The sequence below is a fragment of the Myotis brandtii genome, unplaced genomic scaffold (assembly GCF_000412655.1).
Source record: "Myotis brandtii unplaced genomic scaffold, ASM41265v1 scaffold708, whole genome shotgun sequence".
NCBI classification, from domain to species: domain Eukaryota; kingdom Metazoa; phylum Chordata; class Mammalia; order Chiroptera; family Vespertilionidae; genus Myotis; species Myotis brandtii.
In genome coordinates, this window is record NW_005370777.1 from 1,105,830 (window position 1) to 1,128,509 (window position 22,680).

Below are 22,680 nucleotides of genomic sequence, written 5' to 3' on the forward strand. Positions count from 1 at the left end.
GGCCAGAATTGTATTCTTCCTTATGACTATGCAGAATTTTGCTATTGGGGCATTAAAAAGGAAGAAACATTGGTTCTGAGTTCTTGTTTTCATGACATGCCTTACCTAATCCATTCCTAATAAAACACACACACACACACACACACACCCCTACACTTTAGATCTCAGTCAAGGCTTGACCTGGATTTGCCCCCTGAGTCTGTCTCTTCTACCCAATGAAGTTTAGGTTAGTCAAGCGGGATAAAAATTCAAACAGTCACTTCTTTAATTGTTCCTGGAGGGATGGTCCCTAAAGCTTTGTTTGCACCAAGAAATTAATTATCTGTCTATTGGTGGTTTTATCTTCATTTTTTTCTTCCAGTAAATGACTTGCAAATGTCCCATCAAAGAAGGCTAGTCTAAAGTCAAAAGGCAGTCTGATCAAAAGACAATTATGATGAGGCCTTGTCTTCTTTATGGTGCAATGTCAGCATCATGAGTAAAAAAATGCTTTCTCGTTGTGGTAATGGCTCAGATTCCTATTGGATCAAGTTTTTAGCAGTCATCTCTTTAGCAGCCTGATCTGGAATATTATATCTCAGTTAAATCAGCTTTAGAAAGTAGATACTATAATAGGGAAAAATGCACAAACCCCACTATGGAAAATCCATGCTGTTAATCTCAGTTCAATTAAAGGTCTATGGCTGTATCTGAGATGAAGTGAGAAATGGGGCTTGTTTGTAGGGCCCATTTTATGGGGAGAGACGATTCCATGACTTTTCTGTGCCTAGGAAGGAGAGGGAGGATCAGAACAGTGAAACTGGAACCCAGAAGTGGAAACACGCTTTATAGTTGTATATTGTGATGTTGTCAGTACCTGGGGTCCAACACATGGATATACAGTCATGGGCTACTGCTACTGTCAAATCATGGAGTGTGTGATAATATTTCTGAAGTTCCCCATATCTCATCCTTTTTTGGGGGGTAGTGGAGCTCTTTTGAAAGAACCATTATTGTTTTTTTTTTTTTTTACTCTTGACCTCTTCTGTATGTTAAAGTATGCGGGAAAAGCCCAATATAGATTTTTAGATTTCAACAAATGTAGGTTTGAATTTAGGTGTACCGTTAGCCAGCTTGACACCTTGAGAAAGTTACCTTATTATTTCTGGGTATTATTTCTCTTCTTTGAATACCTACATCATCTGGTATTGTGGGCCTTAACTGATTTAACATTAAAATGTGTAAAGCCTTTAGCTTTGTGCCCGAGACCTAGTGGCCATGTAATAAAGGTTAGTTCCTTCTCCTCTCCACATCCCACACACCTTTACACATAGTTACATCCTTAGGTATCAGAGCAACTGCTTCAAAATCTGGATTTTGGATTAAAATTACCTCATGCTTTTCAGCGCCAACAGTGGTTATTATTGTCTGAATCATTCCATGCATATAGCCTGCAAGTATTATTGGAATCCTTCAGGGATTCACCTCTAAGATAACATTCACCCATTACATTTGTTCTTGTTTAGTTTTCCATACTGGGTTTACCAAGAGGAATGAATCATAAAAATTTCAGACCAACTTATTAAAGAGTTTGGGAGCCTACATAATATTGACTCACAACTTCTAATCAATTTTCATTTATTGTATTTTGGATGGCTTTGTATATGAGTAATGAGTTACTTTATCATAGACAAGTAACTTCTGATTCAGACCTTTATGAGACCAGAACCTCTGGTGGTCTGAATAGTGGCTCTCAAAAGTACCCAGGTCCTAATTCCTAGAAACTGCGAATGTTCCTTTATATGGCAAAAGGGGTTTGCAGATGTGATTTAAATTAAGGGTATTAATAAGTGGCGATTATGCTGGATTTTCTGGCTAATACTACATGTAGTCACAACTGTCTTTATAAGACAGAGGCAGAGGGAGAGTAGACCACAGAAGGTAGAACTCAGTGTGATGATGGAAGAAGATGAAGGAAGGAAACATGAGCCATGGACAGATTCTCCCCTGAGTCTCTAGGGAAAGCAGGCCTGCCCGCACCCTGATGTTAGCCCAGTGAAATCCATTTCAGATTTCTGGCCTACAGAACTATAAGAAGAATAAATTTTCTGTTTTAAGCCACCAAGTTTGTGGTAACTGATTACAGCAGCAAAGTAAAATAATGCAAGATCTAAACAGCACCTGTTGAGAATAATGCAAAATAACGTATTTTCGCCCTCACTACTGAGCTAGATAAGAACAATATGTTTACCTACTTGCTCTTTACGCTTCACGACATGAAGTCATCGAAGAGAGACATCCGCACTGATGTATTCTGTCATTTCCAACCTTGTCACCAACTTGATTATGAAACCATCTAGATAGCAAGGCTGCTGCTGTCGCATTTCAGGTTTCCCTTACGAGTCTCACTCAATTGAATCTGGCTCACAAGCCTCAGGATGGAGACAGCTTGTGCCACTGTGACAGCTGCCAGAACCTGGGTGCTGACGCATCCGACCTCCACGTTAACCTGTGCGTCCCTTGCAGGAGGTTTGACAAGTGACAGTCTGTCGTGATTGCCCATGCAGCTCATTGTTCCTCAGGCGAGTGATTCACAGCTGTATATGGATTCTCTTCGGAACATTTTCCCACTTACACACATACTTTGTGAGTCAGCGTGATAAAGGACATTGAAACAGCAGATAACTACAGTTTTTCTCTAACAATGTGGTTACGATTACACTAAAGCGAGGAAGTCTAGGAGAGCTAGTAAGTGGAGTCAAATGGCTTCTGCTGCCCACCTGGTTGGCACAGCATTTTCTCCTGCTTCTGTAGTTCTGGTTCCCCGCTGCCATTTCGTTCTGTGCAATAATGTACGCTCGGTAAGCCGCACCATTTGCCACCCACACATCACTTTTTATTCTAGATTAAAAGCAAAGGAAATTTCATTTCCATTTACCCAGAGACCAGAGCTTGATAAATATTCAATGCGTTAGAATTACAGTGTATAGTTTTGGGGAAGTAAAAAACTTGATTTTTTTTAAATGCTAATTTTTTTCATTTAAATTTTTAAAAATTGATTTTAGAGTGAGGAATGCAAAGAAAGAGAGAGAGAGGGAGAGAGAGAGAGAGAGACCCTAGGTATGTGCCCTGACCAGAAATTGAACCCACCACCTTTTTGTGTACAGGATGACGCGCCAGGGCACATTTTATTAAATTGAAGATTTCTATTGGTGTGTACAGGATGATGGGCCAGGGCACATTTTATTAAATTGAAGATTTCTATTGGTGTGTCACCTCTTATGGCTTTTTCCTCTAAAATCTTGAAATGACTATTACTTTACCTTTTGGGTGATATTTGACTGACACTGCTAAACATAGTAATTGGTTTCAGTTCTTTAGTATTTGGGAGATAACTTTATGACTTCGGATGATTAGATGATGTGACCCGAGTGCAGTCAGCTGGGGTGGCCCCGCTGATCCTCAGCTGCCACAGTGTGAGCTCCTGAGACTGGATGGTGCAGGTGGGCGGAGGTTGGGCCTGCGCACTCAGGTTCCACACCTCTGTGACGAGCAGAAGTCAGCAACCTCTTCCCTAACATTACACGCCGATGAGGTGCTGCAGTCACAGTCTCTTCACGTTAGGTCCCTTACTAATCTGCCGTTGACAATGTTACCACAAATTAAGTGGCATCACAGTTTTCATGTCTCAGGAATCCAACGGGAGGGTCTCTCACAGGCTATAATGAAGGTCCAGCTGGGGCAAGCGTCTCCTCTGTGGTCCAGCCGGCCAGGGTCCACTTACACGCTCACACGCTTGTTGGCAGGATTCAGTTTCTGTGGTTTGTCAGCCGAGGTTTGTCTGAGTTCTAGACAAACTCAGGCTGCCCTCTGTTCTTGACTGAAGGGCTCAGTGTACAGCAATGTATGAAATGGAATAATGATGTTAACCATGCCTGATATATCCTAGGGATTCAATAAATTTGAGCAATGAAACTGATGCTATACTTGCAAATCTGTTGATACATTATGAGCTTTCACTGACACTATTTGATTTCTTCCTTGTAACAGCTCTGTGAAGGGGGTAAAGCAGGCATTTCTATGTTAGAGAGGTAAATGATCGTGGTGACAAAACTAGTACCTGTTAAAGCTGGGATCCAAATGTAGGGCCCTTTCTACCATAATTTTCCGCTTGGATTCTTTGGAGATGTGACAGGCTGACATGAATTTCCAGTGGACCTGAGGTAGGCTGGGTTTCTCACGCCCTTTCTGCCACAGCAGCTATAGAGTACTTTTGTCTTTTAGTTTTAGTGGAAATGATGTTTTAAAGGATATAATTTAAAGTGTCAAATATTTCTATAAAATTTATAATTATTAAAAACAGTCTCCTGTGCATCTTCCTCTCATCTCCCTGTCACATTCATCTCTTTTACCTGAATTATCTCAGTATTTATCTTTTATGGCCTACCCGTGGTTGGCAAACTGCGGTTCGTGAGCCACATGCGGCTCTTTGGCCCCTTGAATGTGGCTCTTCCTAAGCCTTAGGAGTACCCTAATTAAGTTAATAGCAGCTGGCCCTATATAGTTTAAGTTTAAAAAATTTGGCTCTCAAAAGAAATTTCAATCGTTGTACTGTTGATATTTGGCTCTGTTGACTAATGAGTTTGCTGACCACTGGCCTAACCGGTTTATTTTGTTATTAACTTTTTCAGTTTTAGGTACTATCTATTGCCCTCCCACTATAGATTAATCTAACTCCCTACACACCACATAGGCACACATATGTGTATACACGTGACCAGTGTTCATTGCATAATTCCATTTTGATCACTTTTCTCCATTTACTTTATTATGTTTGTTGACAACAATAAAGTTTACTGATCCATATACTACACTGATTGCTTTTTCTTTACAATGTTTTTGTTTTCCCCAGAGTTAATAATTGTCTTATTTTTTTTCATTATGGTAAGTTTTCCATGCATATTGATATAGTCAATATGATTCTGAGCTCATATTGTCTCAAGATATTCCGATCCATCAGGTATTCTGTACATTGGATATCTTTGAAGAATGTCACCCCAGTCTTTCTATTTGCTCAGACCTGGACTGGTCACCTTCTGCTCCTGCACAGGTATCAGACTTGGCGTTCTCTTCAACATCACCGGGGGATTCCTATTGCCTCTCTCCTGTGTTGGATCTCACTCTCTACATCCTGTGCCTCTTCTTGCTTTGAGGGAGCACATCTCCCAGTAATTTTCTGAAAATACCTCTATTCTATCCTAACCCCTGATTGATAGTTAGACTGGGTATACAACTTTAGAGTTGGAAATAAGTTTCCTTGAGAAATTTAAGGTGATTACCATACTATCTTCTCAATAGTCTTGTCACTGTGAGCTTGGCTTTAGGTTGGTCCAATGGAGCTGTTTTGTTGGGGAAACTTTGATGTCAGTATCATTAGATGTTTACTCTTGAGCTAGACATATATCCTAGAATTACCCTTGCAAGGTCCTAATGGGATGTTATTGGGGTCAATTAGGGAAAGGGGGCTCGGGGATGCCAGGATTCGGTGTGCCTGTGTTTTCTCAACCACCCTGTCTTCGGTATGTTACCTTACCTTTGACTGTTTGAGACAGTTATTTTACTCTTTCCGGAGAATAAACTTCAGTCTTTTGAAAGATTGAAGGAGAAATAATCATCAGGCTATGAAAGAGCAGGGAAAGGATATGGGAATTAACTGCTGTTTAAATACCTTTTCAAATAGTTCTTTAGTTCTTGCCAAAGTTCTTTTGCTTTTAGACAATCTTCTAGGCATGTCTGGTATGAAATTTGTGGGACTTCTGGGCTATCATCAGGTTGATTTTTCGTTTTTCCCATAGGCTCCTTTGAATGTTTCTCATATCAGCTTAGTCATTTGTCATGTATCTATAGCTTTCAGAATGTCATTACTTCAGATTCCTCTCATTCTGCTTGTCTTTATGTGTTTGTGCCTTTACAATTATGTTTCTGCTATTTTAATGGCATTTGGGGAGCCAGGGAAGGTAGGGGTGTGTGTGTGTGTGTGTGTGTGTTCAATCTGTCATTTTTCCCCCCTATCAAGTCCTGGAAACATCCTCTAATTTGAAGGACTATCAGACATATATTACACTTCTAGGGAATTAACTGGGGAACCACCAACAGCTTCTTAGCTTCCAGTTTCTTGCCCTGGCTTAGGAATGCCAGTACTAAGCTGGAGAACCTAATGTCCTTATGAGAGGAGGCAGAATTGAGATCCAGTTGAGCTTTATTTGGAAATTGGCACAGTTTCCTTTGGAAAAATGTATGTGTACATATACTTAATATTTATATTTATATATTATATATTAGTACCTGTTGTGGGCGCAGTAACAGGGAAATGAGTTTAGCAATGTTGGAATGTCTTGTCTTGGGTTAGTTCTTTCTGGGGATACTCATTTCTATCTATTTTTAAATCTAAGCCGTAATCTAAGGGAACAGTACTATGCCTGTTCCCCAGGAGCGTCCCAATCCTCTCTCCTCATTGCATTCTCCGAAGCTATGCAGGGGAAACATGCCTCCATCTGCCTATGGAGAGAGGAAGCCAAATGAACCCTCCCAAGTTAGCCCAGAGGGAACTTTCCTTACTGTTTCATGTACCCCAGCTCCAACCCACCTGTCAGAGAACTGGGCTGATTATGTTCATACTTTCTGTTCTTATTTACACATCTATATTGCTATTATTTAACTTCGATTTGGGAACAAAAACTATAGTTTGGGTGGGCCTACACTAAAGTCAAGCTTGAAATGAACTGCTTAAAAGGCCCAAATTGTGCTACTGATTTTAGCAATTATTTTTCTTAATTCATTGTCCTTTGTAATTTAAATGTTAATACAATTTGCCAAATGTAATGGCTGTTCTACAGAGACTAATCACAGAAACAATAATACACAATAACTTATGCCCAAAATCAAGTTAAAAATATTTCTACTTTAGATTTATTATTCAATTTATCAGACTTTTATGGTGCACTTACACTGTGCCAGGCTCTGTTAGTTACTGGGAATAAAGACGAGGCTTCATGGGACATACGGGATAGCAAGGTGACACATTTGTAAAGAAATTATCGTAAGACAGGATTAATGAGATAAAGATAGAAATATATCCTGGGAATAGAGTACCACACAGGGAATCTCCTAGGAGAGAGCAGGGTTCAGAATGACTTCACAAAAGTGATGACCGAGCTGAGTTTGTTTGTTTATTTTTCCTTTTTATTGAATTTACTAGGGGCCCAGTACATGAATTCGTGCACTTTGAAAGGAACTGTGGGCCCCAAGGCTGCGGTGGGCACAGGGGCGGGTCTCAGCCCATCCTCCACGCCCCCTCTGGTCCCTCCCGCCATGGCCCCTGGTCCCCTCTCTCCTGGCAGCCCTGCTCCTGCCACCGCTCCCACACACTGATGACGCTGGCCCCACTTGCACCCGTCTAGGGGGAGATGGAGAAGCCCTGAGGGGCGATCTGGACCGGCAGCCACCACTTGCATCCGCTGACAGCACCAAGCGATCATGGGGGCTGGCGCCGGGCGCCGGCAGTGGGTGCGAGTGGCAGCTCTGGCACCAGCAGTGGGTGCAAGCACCAGGCAGGACCATGGTGTACGGGAGGAAAGAATTTTCAGTAACTACCAGAGGCTTGCCCTGATGACAGCGACCAGCCTCCCGCCTTGGTCTGGCGCCCCCACTAGCCTGCTCCACCATTCCCCTGAAGCTGATGCCCACCATGTTTCCACCTGCTTCCGACGCCTGCCATGTTCCGCGCACCCCCTGGTGGTCAGTGCACGTCATAGCGACCAGTTGTTCGGTTGTTCCACTGTTCAGTCTATTTGCATATTAGGGTTTTATATATATAGATTGGGGTGACACTAGTTGACAAAATTATACAGGCTCCAGGTGCACAATTCTACAACACATCATATGTGCACTGTACTGTGTTCATCACCCTGAGTCAAGTCTCCTTCCATCACTATTTATCCCTCCCATGCTCTCCTCCATCCGGCCTGACTAAGGGTTGCTTCCTTTTGTGAAATGTTCTTCTTGGAGGAGGCATAACACATTAGAAAAATTACAGCACTAAAAACTCAAATGTTACAACATTTTAACACTTTAAAAATTACCTTCTGTACAAACTTTGGTAAACTCACAATACATTAAAAAATTAAACATGAATTACCTAGTCAGGAGGTGGTGTAGCCCTCTAAACAGAAAATAATTCTATGACATCAATTTCTTATTTACTGAAGACTTGGGGGAAAAACTCTTTTAGTTTCATTTTAAGGCAGCTGGATTTATAATTCATATTTAAAAGGTGCTTTCAGGGTTAGAATAATCATATGCAGGAAAATGCAAACAGCTCCTTTTAAATATGCCTGAAGGAGAAGATTTCACTGAATTAAATCTCCAGGTTACATTTATCAGTGCCAGCACCTGTGCATTGAAATTAAAATGGAATTACTGTATCAAAATTCTTTCATTTTACTGTATTATGTTTCAGTTGCCTGCATTGATGAATATATATACTCTCTCCCCCAAAGTATAAAATCTTGAGCAAGCCTTGCCAATTATTTATTTTGCATCTTATAGCAAGTAAAGGGATTTGACCAGAAGTTATAGGGTATTTAAAACTACAATACAAGAAGGCCTCATCCTTCAACATTTGTCAAGGGTATTATTTCCATTCTGTCAGTCAACATCTATTGTGCCACCACTGTGTGTAGTGCTGCAATGTTATCACCAAGTATTGCTGGAAGTCTTCTCAGTTGCTGGACTCAGACATATTTTTTACTCTCAAGGATTTTATTGTTTAAAAAAGGCAACACTGAGGTGGCAATGATGAACAATACTAGATGAATGCATGAATTAATTAAGTAATTACAATATTGATCAAAAGAATTGTTCAAGAATTAGATTCAAGGGCGCTGCAGTTTTAGATAGGAAAACGCGCATTGGAAAGATGTGCTTTCATTAATTAGAGAAGAATTTATGGAAGGAGTGGAATTTTAAAATGTGTATGCATATATTCCGTTTGTTTGTGTATGTACTAGTATGTGTAAGCATGTGCGTGTCCATGGTGAATGGGGAATATTGGTGCATTTCCAAGTATAGAATGAAACTTGGGAGAATCACCAGCCCATTGCCTGTGTTGTTGAATGAATTTGAATTAACGAATGAGTGAAAAATAAACTTTGAGATTGTTAATGTTCTCAATACTGTCTTACTTTGATATGAGCACTCAATTTGCGATGCCTAGCAACCATCCATCTAGAGAGACATCTAGAATGAAGTTTGACCTCTTACTCTGGCTTTTGTGTTTTTCTGGTTAGGCTAGGGAATCAAATACAGTTTTCTGTTCTTTGAAAAATGTATCTTAAGGAATATATCCCTTGGTGTGAAACACTAGCTATTCAGTCTGCTTTTCAGTCACTGACTACCCTTTCTAGGGTCAAGCACCACTCATTGCTTTCTACTTTCAGCTATGGTACATTCTTGGCTCTGTCCTTACTAAAGGTATTGTTTCAGTCTGGATCAGGTAGCAGACAGATGCCACATAGAAATTCAAAAAGGCAAAGCTTAAAAGAAAAGATTTTGAAACCATGATATGAGAGTAATTATAAAGATGTAGAACAAAATATAAAGTATTCAATGACCGAGGGAGAGCACCCGAGGAAGGTCGAACTTGGGGGAGAGTCCTTCTCTGCAAGGCTGTGATTCAGGCCTCACTGGAGAAGGTATTCGTTGCTGCCCACTCTATGGTCCCTCTCAGCTTGGCCCTTCAGAGTTGTCCTGAGTTGGGAGGAGGTGGCTTGACCTCACTGACCAGTTATTACACGCAGGCTGCCCCAGGAAGAGGCTGTGCCTTGGCAATGACAGGATGGGACTTTCTGGTGAGGTAAGAGGCAGATGTAATGGTATGGGGCCAGACCTGTTTGGAGTAGTTCTGTTTGGTCGGAGTTGTGTGTACTTGAGAGGGGTTTTCAAATGATAGAACTCCATAGCTAGGGAGCAAAATAATTCATTTCTTCTAGATGAAATTAGTTTTCCTTTAGGATGATCAAGGTGGAGCATTGGGGAATGAGTCAACAGTAGCATCTGGTAAATCAGAGATTGCTGATGCTTTTGATACCTCCCAATTGAGTATCTCAGACAGATGACTAATCCAGCATGGGTTTAATGTCTCAGCGAGACAGGATGTGGCTCAGGCATTTCAAGTCGGGCATTTGATGTTGGATTTGAGAGAGTTCATTAAATACCGGCAGATGGCAAGAATGTTGCACAGGCTGAGGGGTATGGCCATACTTTTCAACTTGTCTTAGTGTATCTGGAAGCTTCCTTTCTACTTAAAAAAATTATAAAAGAGAAATGTTTTTAAAAACACCCAGCATTGTTAAGCTGGTTATTAATTAAAGGTAGTTGTTGTTTTTTGGAGAAAACATGATCAATTTTTATTTCCTTTGCTAGTGTAAATTAGCAAAATATTTCAATCGAAAAGCATTTATTGGTGCTGTTAAACATATAAAGGAAGCATGTTAAATTTACCTTTGCATACTTACTCTGCACAGTATGTGCTGTGGATATTAGGAATACAGACATAAATGTCAGATATAGACTTCCTTTACCAGTTCTTACCTCTGAGAGAGAATGCTATTTTAGATAATATTGTTTATTTACTTTAACTCAGTTCAAAACTGGACCTTGAAGTGAGAAATTAACCTCAAAGACTTGCTTCTGAAGCTTTTATTTAGACCTTTTCTTCTCTTCAGTATGCACACCATCATGTTCACTGTGACAGATAAAACTGATGAAGGATTAGAAATGAACCTAACTCTAAACTTATCTTGCATATAAGTCAAGGATAAACTAAAACCAAAGACCTGGAACATTTCTATCAGGACAAGAAAGTCTCTTCACTGGAAAACAAACTCAGCCGGTTTATTTCACGCACACAGAAAGACAGATACACAAAACAAGCATTAAAAATACCTTCTGTGGAGACATCATTTCTTATATTGCAATGTTGTATGCACTCTAAAAGAAGCTTCACATCTTTTCACAAAAAGAGTTCAATTATTTTTAAGTGTTTAAAAATTCCATAATATGTTTTTGTTGCTAATTTTTGCCTCTTGAGTCATGGTTACCAAAATGTGATCTAGATTCCTGTTTTGTTCACCTTAATGACCTTCACATACCATATACATACTTCACTCTGTGGACTAGTGTGATCTGGCTTTGTGTATAAACTGGGAGGAATGGAAATCATAGCTATTCTTGAGGAGGCCTTGAGATTTATTTTGTTAATGCTTATAAAACTCATTAAGATTCTGTAAATTGTGTGCTGTAAATGGTAAGGGATTATTTAGACATATGGTTGTTGTGATTCTATTGTGTACAAAGAAAATTGGACTTTTTCGTAATTATTTTATTAGTTCTTTATGCAAATTGACACATTCATTCTAAAGTTATGTAAATGAAAGCAATGTTTTTAAAAAAATCACAAGTACTATATGAAAGGGCCTCTGCAAAAAAAAAAAAGTGCCATATGAGAGTAACATATCAATATATAGCAGTTAGTAGCACACACATCTCATCAGGGATATTATGATTGTGTTTCATTAGGTTAAAAATATATTTAGTAATTGTTCATGAAAGTGCTTGTGAAGAACAAGCATTTTAAAATTTTTTTAAATTTTATTTTTCAATTACAGTTGACATTTAATATTATTTTGTATTAGTTTCATGTGTATAGCATAGCAGTTAGACAATCATATACTTTACAAGTGTTTCCCCTAATATTCCCAGTACCCAGTTGGCACTTTAAGTAATTATTACAATATTATTGACTATATTCTCTATGCTGAATTTTACACCTCCGTGGCTATTTTATAGCTACCAACTTGTATTTGTTAATCCACTCACCTTTTTCACCCAGCCCTCCAAATCCTCTCCCCTCTGGTAGCCATCAGTCTGTTCTTTGTATCTATGAATTTATTTCTATTTTGTTTGTTATTTATTTTGTTCTTTAGATTCCACATATAAGTGAAGTCATATGGCATTTGTCTTTTGCTGTCTGACTTATTTCACTTAGCATAATACCTTCTAGGTCCTTCCATTCTGTTGTAAATGGTAAGATTTCATTCTTTTTTTATGTCCAAGTAATGGTCCATCATATATATGTGCCACTACTTTTTTATCCTCTTGTCTTTTATAGGCACTTGGGTTGTTTCTATATGTTGAATATAGTAAATAACACTGCAATGCACATAGGGGTGCATATAGGGTGGGGCAAAACTAAGTTTGGGAAATTATACAATAATTAATAAATAAAGGAGATATATGTACTACTATTTGTAATACTTTAAACAATAAAATAAAATTTTAAAAAAGAATATAAGAATAAACTCTGTGTTTTACATACTCACAACTATAAATCTACTTTTGCCCCACCTTGTATATTCTTTCAAAATATTGTTTTGGGTTTCTCTGGCTATATACCCAGAAGTGGAATTGCTGGATCATAAAGCAGTTCCTTTTTAAAATTTTTGAGGTAACTCTATACTGTTTTCATAGTGGTTGCACAAATCTGCATTCCCACCAACAGTGCATGAGGGTTTCCTTTTCTCCACATCCTTATCAACACTTGTTTGTTGATTTATTGATAGCCATTCTGACAGATGTGAGGTGATATCTTCTTATGGTTTTAGTTTGCATTTCTCTGATGATTAGTGACATTGAGCATCTTTTCATATATCTATTGGCCATCTGTATGTCCTCTTTGGAGAATTGCCTGTTCAGGTCCTCTGCCCATTTTTAAATTGGATTATTTGTTTTTCTTGTGTGTTGAGTAGTGTGAGTTCTTTATAAATTTTGGATATTAACTCCTTATCAGCTGTATCATTGTTGAATATCTTCTTCCATTTAGTAGGGTGTCAATTTGTTTATGGTTTCCTTTGCTGTGCAAAAACCCTTTTAGTTTGATGTAGTACAATTCATTTATTTTTTCTTTTTTTTCTCTTGCCTGAGGAGAAACAGCAGAAAAAATATTGCTAAGATATTTTGCTGCCTATGTTTTCTTCTAGGTATTTTATGGTTTTGAGTATTACATTTAAATCTTTAATCCATTTTGGGCTTATTCTTGTTATGGTATAAATTTTTTAATTGGATACATTTAAAAGATTCTGTGTCCATTGTTCTTTTGACCATTTATAGTTTTCCATTGTTATGTTCTCCATGCATTTTTAAACTTACTAGATTTCTTTTCTAGACTTTATGTTAAGAGAATGTTCTGATCTTGCAATAGAATTTGCAAATATTAACCTATCTAACATCTACTGTATTTTAGTTTTTCTGTGGCTTTATTATTTTGTTTTGTTTTTTTGTGAACTGAAGCTGATATTAGTTTTTTATTTCTATTCTCCTTTGAGATTACAAAGTTAAGAATTTATGTTCTCCTTCAGACTTGTAATAGAATATATTTCCTCTTTTTTTTAAAAAAAAAAATTGAGGACCATTGCTCATTGTGTAGTTTCTCCATCAAATAATGTGAATCATGGAAGTCACCACAGAGTATCAAATCATTAGTCTAAACCATGTCTTACATCTCTTAGCAGTATATGTCCTTAACATATCCTTGGCTACATTAATATTAATAAGAGTGTGCAAAATCCCCAATTTCTATTCCCATTTTATTTATTCTACTTTGATTTCATGTCAGTATGACCTAGAGTTAATCAGTTTTCTGCTGATCTAACAGACTTAATGTCTAATTTGTATTCATTTAATTTTTAATATAAAATGCTTCAGTTAAGTTTTGTTACTTTTTGATGGTTTAATTAATATACATTTCAATCACATTCTTTGCTATTCTATTTTTTTCCATATAACTGAATAATTGCTTCCTCTGAAAATGGATGAAACTAAGTAGACTAGAAATAACCTTGTATATAATATAAATTTGAGGAATGCAAGTAATATGCTGTTATATATTGAAAATGGTAAAATATTATCATTTGAGAATGATAGTTTTAATTTTTTGATTGTGGAGTTATTGAAAGTCTTTCTTCACATGTCCTCCTTATCAAACATATCTTTTATTATCTGTTTCTCAGTCTAGTACACACACACACACACACACACACACATACAGGTGAGCATATATTTACATACACACTAGCACTGAGGGCCTCTCTGTTTTATAATTGTTGAAAGAGAATATAGAGAATGAGAATGGGCCAGAGTTGTCTAGTCAAAAGTCTATGCATATAATGTGCCTAGAACAGTGCTGGCCATTTTGCAGGTCACACAAATAGAAAATATTGCCCCTAAATCATAAAGATAAAATATATTACAGTGCATAGTAGCAAATAGTTAAAAACAATAGATTTGAGTTGCCAAGATCATTTGTATGTACTATGGAAATTCAGAGAAGAGAAATAGTCTCTTAATTTTTTGTACCCAGCCAAATACAGGCTTTTAAAAAAATTTATAATCATCATAGAATTAACAGTAGAAAGTTAGGCTTTGGCAGATGTTGAACTGGTTTCAAATCAACCGTTTTCCACAATAAAGCCCCGATGTATTTTCCCTCCTCACTATGCCCTTCCTGACACCGGATTTGCCAGATGTGGTAAACACATTCACATACCAGGATCATATGATGCCCCCACCTCTTCTCATCCCCCTCTTCGCCTCAGAACTTGTATCTCAGGAGGTGCTTTTGCTTAAATGCAGGTGCTTCTCTGCATTCTCTCCTCTTCACACTCAGTTGGAAATAATTGTTCCTTCTTTATGTTCTCCTAACACCTTATTTCTTTATCTCTGTAATGCTCATCATTTGGCCTAGTTTTACTTTCTAATTACTTATCTACACATCTCTTTATGCCTTGAGTTCAGAGTTCATGACATATTTAACATTCCTTTCCCCCACCCTCAAGTTTAGTCTTGTAGACAACAGTTGTTGATCAATAGATAATTAAAACTGTGTAGTGAATTTGTTTGAAATAGTGGACATAAACAATATAATTTTAATTAGATTAATGTAAGGGGTACTTAATTTTCTATTAACTAAAATCTTTCCCACAAAGAAACTTCAAGCCTGGGTGGTTTACTGTTAAAAACCCTTTCTTAAAATAAAGGATGAGGGTTGTTCCCAAGTTATTGCATGAGGTCAACATTACTGTAAAACTAAAGACATTCAAAAATATGTTTTTATTGATTTTTAGAGAGTGAAAAAGGGGGGAGGAGAGAGAAATATAGATGTGGGAAACATTCTGCTCACACCGTACCAAATGGGTCAAAGACTTTAACAGACACTTCCCCAAAGAAGACATACAGATGGCAAATACCATCTGCAAAGATGCTCCACATCATGTGTCTTGATTGTGGTGGTCATTACACGGGTGTATACATTTATCAAAAATGCCCAACTCTACATTTAAAATGGGTGCATATTATGTATTTAAATAAGACGTTTATAATTTTGATCCTAAAGAAGAAACTATTTGAAAAATAGTATTTATTTATTTATTTATTTTAAATTTCTTTATTGATTAAGGTATTACATATGTGTCCTTGTCCTTGCATTGCCCAAATAGTATTTATTTATATAAAATGATCTGCCATGAAGGATAGTTTAGTTTTCCAAAAGTTACACATTTTGCCTTTCATACTCAGTCTTGCTGAAATTGCAAACTAAACTTGAATAAACTTTATAGAGTAACCTTTATCTTTTTTGACATTAGCTCCTGTCTCTTGTGCATAAACCTGACATTAGTTTAGACTTTTTTCTAATTTTGGAAGAATAAATAGTATCATTAAGCTAGAGTCTGATAAATGCACAGAAGTTTTAAGAGATAAAAGAACATACAGATGATGTATTTTAAAATTGTACACTTGAAACCTATATAATTTTATTAGCCAATGTCACCCCAGTAAATTTAATAAAAATTTTAAAAAGAACATGCAAATTGATTGTATTAAAGTAGAGTAGCAAACCAAATGCATTCTTCTTTAAAGTTTCCCAGATGACTATGAAAGGATGTCAACTATATAAACAGGTAGTAGGTGGGGACAAAATGTGTTGGAACTGAGTGTCTTAGAGGAATTGTAAGGATTGCTTCATGTACTATTAAAAAGAACAGCTCTGGCCTGGCCAGTGTGGCTCAGTGATTGAGTGTCAACCTATGAACCAGGAGGTCAGGGCACTTGCTCATGCTTGGTTTGTGGGCTAGATTCTTGGTGGGAAGCACGAAGGAGGCAGCCAATCAATGATTCTCTCTCATCATTGATGTTTCTATCTCCCCCTCTTCCCTTCCTCTCTGAAATCAATAAAAATATATTTTAAAAAAGAGAGAACAGTTCTTCTTAATCTATCTTTCAATATTCGTGCAACTAAAATAATTGCTCTAATAGCAATTCTACTTTTTAATAGATGTGAAATACTTTTGATAGTGGCAAATCCCTGAGTTTAGCATGTCACCATGCACAGTAACATAATTTTTGTGCGTGGATGCTAGGAGGTGGACTTAGTGTACTCATTGCATAAAGATTTGTTTTTTCCCATGCAACTATAAATGCAATTTAGAATTGATAGCTAATTCCAAATGATTCCGAGAGAAATTTTGTTTTTTTAGAAGACTTACACATTGTAGGGTTGATGAATTTCAGTAACCTGGAGGAAATGGCTGTGGGGAAAAGATAGCGTAGGGTAGCATTGCAGAGTTATTTTCAGAAAATTTTGAACAGATGTTTAGTGTTTATGAGCTGATAAAAATATCACATTTGACACTAAGTTGTTTGAACATGGCTAATGCTTTAAACTGTGATCTCTTTCTCAGGACTGAATGTAAGATAAGTGAGTCTGTTCCTCCGGAGTAAAAACCATTACTGACCTGTATCTGGTTGATCATTGGCACTGTTATAGTTTTGATATAAATAAACCACCTTAACATCTTACAATTTTCCTCCTCTTTCAGTGGCCCAGTAGGCTCTTAGAACTCCAGTTTTAAAAAGTATTAAAAAAAATAACATGGGTATATCTTCTTTTGGTGTTGCCTTTCAAATCGACAAAAATGAATAATCCTTATGTAAGGTCATCTGTGTAATGGGATCGGCTATGCAAATTTGGAGATTAGGTGTACACTAGAGTTAAACTGCTCTGCATAATAAAGGTTAGAGGGATTTGAAGAGCAAATGGAAAAAAAACCTGTGGGAGAAAATAGATACCAAGGAACCTGGGCACTTCTTAGTGGAAGGGGGTGTGAAAGCACCCTTCTACTCAACCATCATTCCAAGGAGAAAAATATTTGTTGGGGAGGGGTTTAGTTGTGCAATTTAAATCCTGTAGAGGCTTTGGTAAAATCTAAGTAGCTCGCTAATGATTGGTGTGAATGCTCTCATTATGAAATAAAGTAGGTGCTGAATTCAACACTAGTTTGAATATGAGATGAACACAGTGAGAACAAGTTAATATATATACTATTATAATATGTTAAACTAATTAAATAAAATATTATATATATTCATATAATAACATTTTTATATTACATTCAGATATCTCCTCATAAGGAAATCCCATATCTTCAAATGTTAGACTAAGGTAGTTATTCTAGAAGTATTTTTTTTGATTGAGCTTAAATTTGTTTCTCCATGGTATTTATGTACTATGACATTTATTCTTTGAAACAGTATAGAATTGGTCCAATATTTCTTCTGCATAATCTCTATGTATTAACCAATAAATCTAATAGGTTGAAATTTTATGTAAATTTAGGTTCATATTCTATGGAAAAATTTCCTGACATCTAGAACTTTAGGAACACAGTTGGATCTCCAGTAAAAAGTTTTAACCATTTGAAATGAAAGAAACTTATGAGTTTGTATGTTCATGGGGCTTCTCCCCCCCTGCCCCGTATAATTGAAGATTATGTTTAGTTTGATAAAACCTTTCTTAGCCATCTTTAATTGTAAAGCAGTGAAGTGGAAAATTATAGTTTTAAACAGCTAATTTATATACTGTCTTTAGGGGGCAGTACTAAACCACTGATAAATTTTTTTATTTTTGCTAATGCTATTGGTAATGACCACCATTAAATAAAATTAAAATAACAATAATGAGATTTGAGATGCAATTATGTACACCTCTTAATATTTGTAAAAATTTCTAGGTAGTCAAATGAGAATGATAGTTTGAAATTTAGTCATTTAATAATTCATCCAACAATTATTAAAATCCATTATGTATAACACATGTGTGAATAAGGCAATGTTTGCTTTCAGATAACTTACAATTGAGTAGGATAAGCAAACCATACTTGTTTGTGTCTGCTATGTGTATGTACATAAGATAAAGATAATAATGATATAAATAACAATATTTATTGATAATTGTTTATTTGCCAGTCACTGTCAAGCAATTAATTTTATCCTCATAAACCCCTACTGAGTAGGAATTATTATAATGCCTACTTTGCAAATAAGAAAGCTGAAGATGAATAAGATTATGTGATATAATTGGTGATGTATGAACAGGGTAGAGACATAAGAGTTTTTCTTTGGGAAGGAGAAAGAGACATTGGAAGAAAAGAACTGATTAGCCTATGAAATATTGATAATTCTTAGCCAAGAATGTAATGACATACTGCCATGCCATCTCAACCTTGATGGGCAAACCAATCGTGAGTTAGTGAAGGAGATGCCTATTTGATCATTCTATTCATTTTTGTAGACAACATTGATCATACTGATGCTCTTGCTATATTAAGGTTTTGGACATTCCCTAATATTTTCACCCAGATGATCTGCAGGACCAAAAATCTCTGTGATAATCATCTTATATTACTGATTTGAGAAATGTGTACTTATGAAAGTATGGGGCTATGTACCAGACTGCAGAAATTTTCACTGGCTGTCACAGATAACAAAATGCTTTGGGGAATATCATCATACAGTAGAAATATATTAACAAATATGCTTCTTCAATTTAAACTGCAATGGTATCAGCTTGGTTGTTCAATATACTGCCTTCACAGGTCATTGTGCTCAATGAGAGGCCATGCAACACAAGGTTAAGGGGTAAGCTCTAGAGTCAGGCAGTTGGGAGGGAATCCTTTTTCTGCCACTTTCCAGCTCTGTGACCTTGGGTTTTACCTGACCTCTCTGTTAGTATTTACCTCAAGGGGTAATTGTGTGAATTAAAATAATGAATAATAGTGCTCAAAAGATTGTAGTTATTATTATTGCGTCTTATAGACAGTAACTTATGATTGGGAGACTAATTTCATAATTTCTCAGTTATTGAAAATTGATAAAAGGAAACAAGATATGAATGCCAAAAATAGTTGTATAAAGCTTTATATTTGATTTTTAAAAGCAACAACATTTGGAAGGTGTGGGGGTGCTATTTGCAATTCAATATATAAAATATCTTTACTAACTTCAGTAGTCATGATCTATCAGTATTGTGCTGAATGCTACTTTCCAAAGATTTTTAGGCAAACTTACTATCTTTCTTTTTTTTCTAAAAAAAAAATCCCCTTGATGAGCATTTAGCAGGTTCTTTGAATATGGAATTTTTCTTCACTTCTGGCAAAATTTCTCACCTTATTTCTTTGATAAATCCCTACTAATTCGACATGGATCTCTTAGTTTGACCCCCTAATTACCTTAGCTTTTAACTTATTTCAATCTTGTAGGAAATATCCTCACACTTAATTTCCAACTTTCCTGTTGGATTTTATGTATTTGTTTGATAGCATTCTGTTCTTTTTCAGGGATGCAAATATCTTCTATTTCTATAACTTTGTTTCTGTATATTTATTTTGTTCTCTGTTAAAGACTTCCTTTAAACTTGCAGTGAGCTTTTGGCTCTTGGTCAAATTTAACTAAAAACTTAGAAACTATTTATCCGGGTGGAATTTGTCCAGATGTGGCCTTCATAGCAGGCATTATGGCACAGATCCCCACCATATTCCCACATACTTATAGATCTTTTTTTCTTAGGAGGTTAATTTTTGTAGAGAGGAATATACTTATTCTCCTGTCTGGAGGGATATTACCCTAGCTTCCATATTCTCTAAGGTAAATATGGTAGGCACTGGGGTCGGGTGGGATTCCTCATCTATTATAGATATTTATTCACTTAATTCCTTTGTTTTTAGAGAGAGGGCCCTCTGCTCACTGTGCCTAGATTCTTAGAATTCATAATCCCTTTGCTTCAACCTCACCAGAAAGTAAATCTCCAATTTCTTGTCAGGTGGTAAAGATTTAGTTTCTTGGCTAGGTGAGAGGATAGGTCTAGGGAGTCTAACTTTTTCTAATATATAGTGTCCATCCTGTTTTAGCCCCATCTGCACCTACACCTTCAGAAGTAGTGAATCTCTCCATTCGTTAAGCCCTTTGGAGGGTGCTGAGGCATGAACAGGCCTTCTTCTTATTCTCTCCTCTTGCAGCCACTTGGCTTCCAGTTTTCTCAAATTTTCTAAATCGGGTAATATCTATTCATCTGTTTATTATTATCCAAAACTTTTCTTGATATTGCTCATCATCTTTTAACAGACTCCTTTTGTCCTTGTCCTTATGGTTTAGACCATGTTGAAAATGGAAGTCCTATGATTCGCTTAAAAAGTATTACTCTCCTTTATATGATAATATAACATGTTATGAATCATTTTTTCAAAAAGGAGACTGTTTTTAGTGATATTGTGGAAAAAATGGGATTTTTAAGTAATTTCTATTCTAAAAAAGTATTTGCATACTATTCTTCTGATTGCATTTAGAAATCATAAGATTTTTCTCATTTGTTGCTATTCAGCTATTACTTGGGTCATTTTCGTGTCCTGTTCTTTGTTACGAACTTTGTATCTTATCAATCTTTCCCACCCGGTTTTTTTCACTTTCAGCTTAAAATTGAATTATACATGTTCTTTTTGGCTGAGTCAGATGGTGCAGTCACATAACATGGCTAGAATTAAGCTGACTTGCTTGCTACAATACACGATAAAAATTTAAATTTAATTGATGTTAAGATATCTAAATAACATTGATATAATACATTGGTCTAATATAAATTTAATTTCAGAGAACTTCATCTACAATAAATTTGTCACCAGGAGAAGTGGAAGAAGAAGATGATGATGAAAACACTTGTGGGCCCTCAGGACTCTGGGAAGCGTTGACTCCTTGCAATGGATGTAGGAACCTTGGCTTCCCTATTCTTGCACAGGTAACAGCTTGCTTTTCTTAAGGTACAATAAAACATAAAAACGGTTGCCTATGTTTTTAAGTAAATCCTTTTTCCCCTCTGGAAATTCAGTTAGTATCTTGTTCACTTTGTAATTTTTCTTCAGTTAAGGTCAGTAATATATTTATATAACTTGCTATACATATATGCATATGCAAACACATATTTTACATAATTTTATGTGGTTGTTTTATTTTGGTCATGATGCTAGTTCCAGAAAAATGGAGTTACTCAGTTTTAATATTTATGATCCAGAAATATTTATTACAAAATGTTCTTTTTAAATTAAATCATAATTTGTATTAAAATAATAAAAAAATGATTTACAAAGAAACATACTAGGGCTCTATAAGAGCATAGTGATTTTTTTCTTAGCACAATGGAACATTGTAGAGTAATGTGTGGCATTATTAGTACAACCCCAAAATGAGAGGCGAACACTAAAACATTGACTATAATTTTGAACCCATTTTGCTCTTCATTAAGTCAATTTTAATTCGATTGTATCACCTTCAAATTCCTATTGTCTGCTATGGACTACAAGCCCTTAGGGGAATTTCAGAAAAAGTGAAATAAGCCAAACAGAGTGAAGAAATTGGAAACCACAATGAAATATTTCTACACAAAAATGAAAAAGCATGTTATTAAAAACAAAACAAAACAGTGTAATAGCAAAGGTACGTCTGTGTACCGACATAAAGCATGGGGAGAAAAATAGTGCAGGACAGGAAATAATCCACAGTAATTTTCCAGAATAGTGTTATATCTCAAAACTATTCTTTCTTATTTTGTAACAAATATGAAGCAATTGTATCTAAGGAACCATAACATTTTTCATGTCAATGGACAATTTGGTGATACCCACTCAAATTCCAATATTAATTTGTTGTGGAAAACTAAATAGGATAATCAAATCAACATATAGTACTTAAAGAACCTCTTCACCTTAATATGAACTGTTATAGGACTTTAAGACAATTTATCCTAACCATTACATAATTATTATCAATACTAGAGGCCCGGTGCACAAAAATTTGTGCACTCGGGGGGCGGGGGGAGGGGGGTCCCCTAGCCCGGCCTGTGCCCTCTCGCAGTCTGGGACCCCTCAGGAGATAACAACCTGCTGGCTTAGGCCTGCTCCCGGGTGGCAGAGGGCAGGCCCAATCCCTAAGTGCAGCCCCTGGTCAGGCTCAGAGCAGGGCCGATTGGGGAGTTGGGGCGCCGCCCCCTGTCATGCACAGAGCAGGGCGGATCGGGAGGTTGCAATGCCACCCTCAGTCACGCTCAGGGTAGGGCCGATTGGGGGGTTGGGGCACCGCCCCCTGTCACACTCAAGGCAGGGTCGATGGGGAGGTTGCAGCGCCACCCCCTGTCACACACAGAGCAGGGCTGATCAGGGGGTTGGGGCGCCTCCCCCTGTCACGAACAGAGCAGGGCAGATAGGG

The 22,680-nt window shown here is 36.9% G+C and overlaps 1 protein-coding gene across 1 annotated transcript in view; it reads left to right on the top strand.

Annotated features, from left to right (window-relative positions):
* The window catches only part of ANKS1B (ankyrin repeat and sterile alpha motif domain containing 1B), an 822,202-nt gene that overhangs the window by 163,472 nt on the left and 636,050 nt on the right, over nucleotides 1-22,680 (top strand). Inside the window, exon 9 of the mRNA XM_005882370.2 lies at nucleotides 21,074-21,217. Coding sequence (XP_005882432.1) covers nucleotides 21,074-21,217 — 144 coding nt within the window. The remainder of the gene's footprint in view (nucleotides 1-21,073; nucleotides 21,218-22,680) is intronic.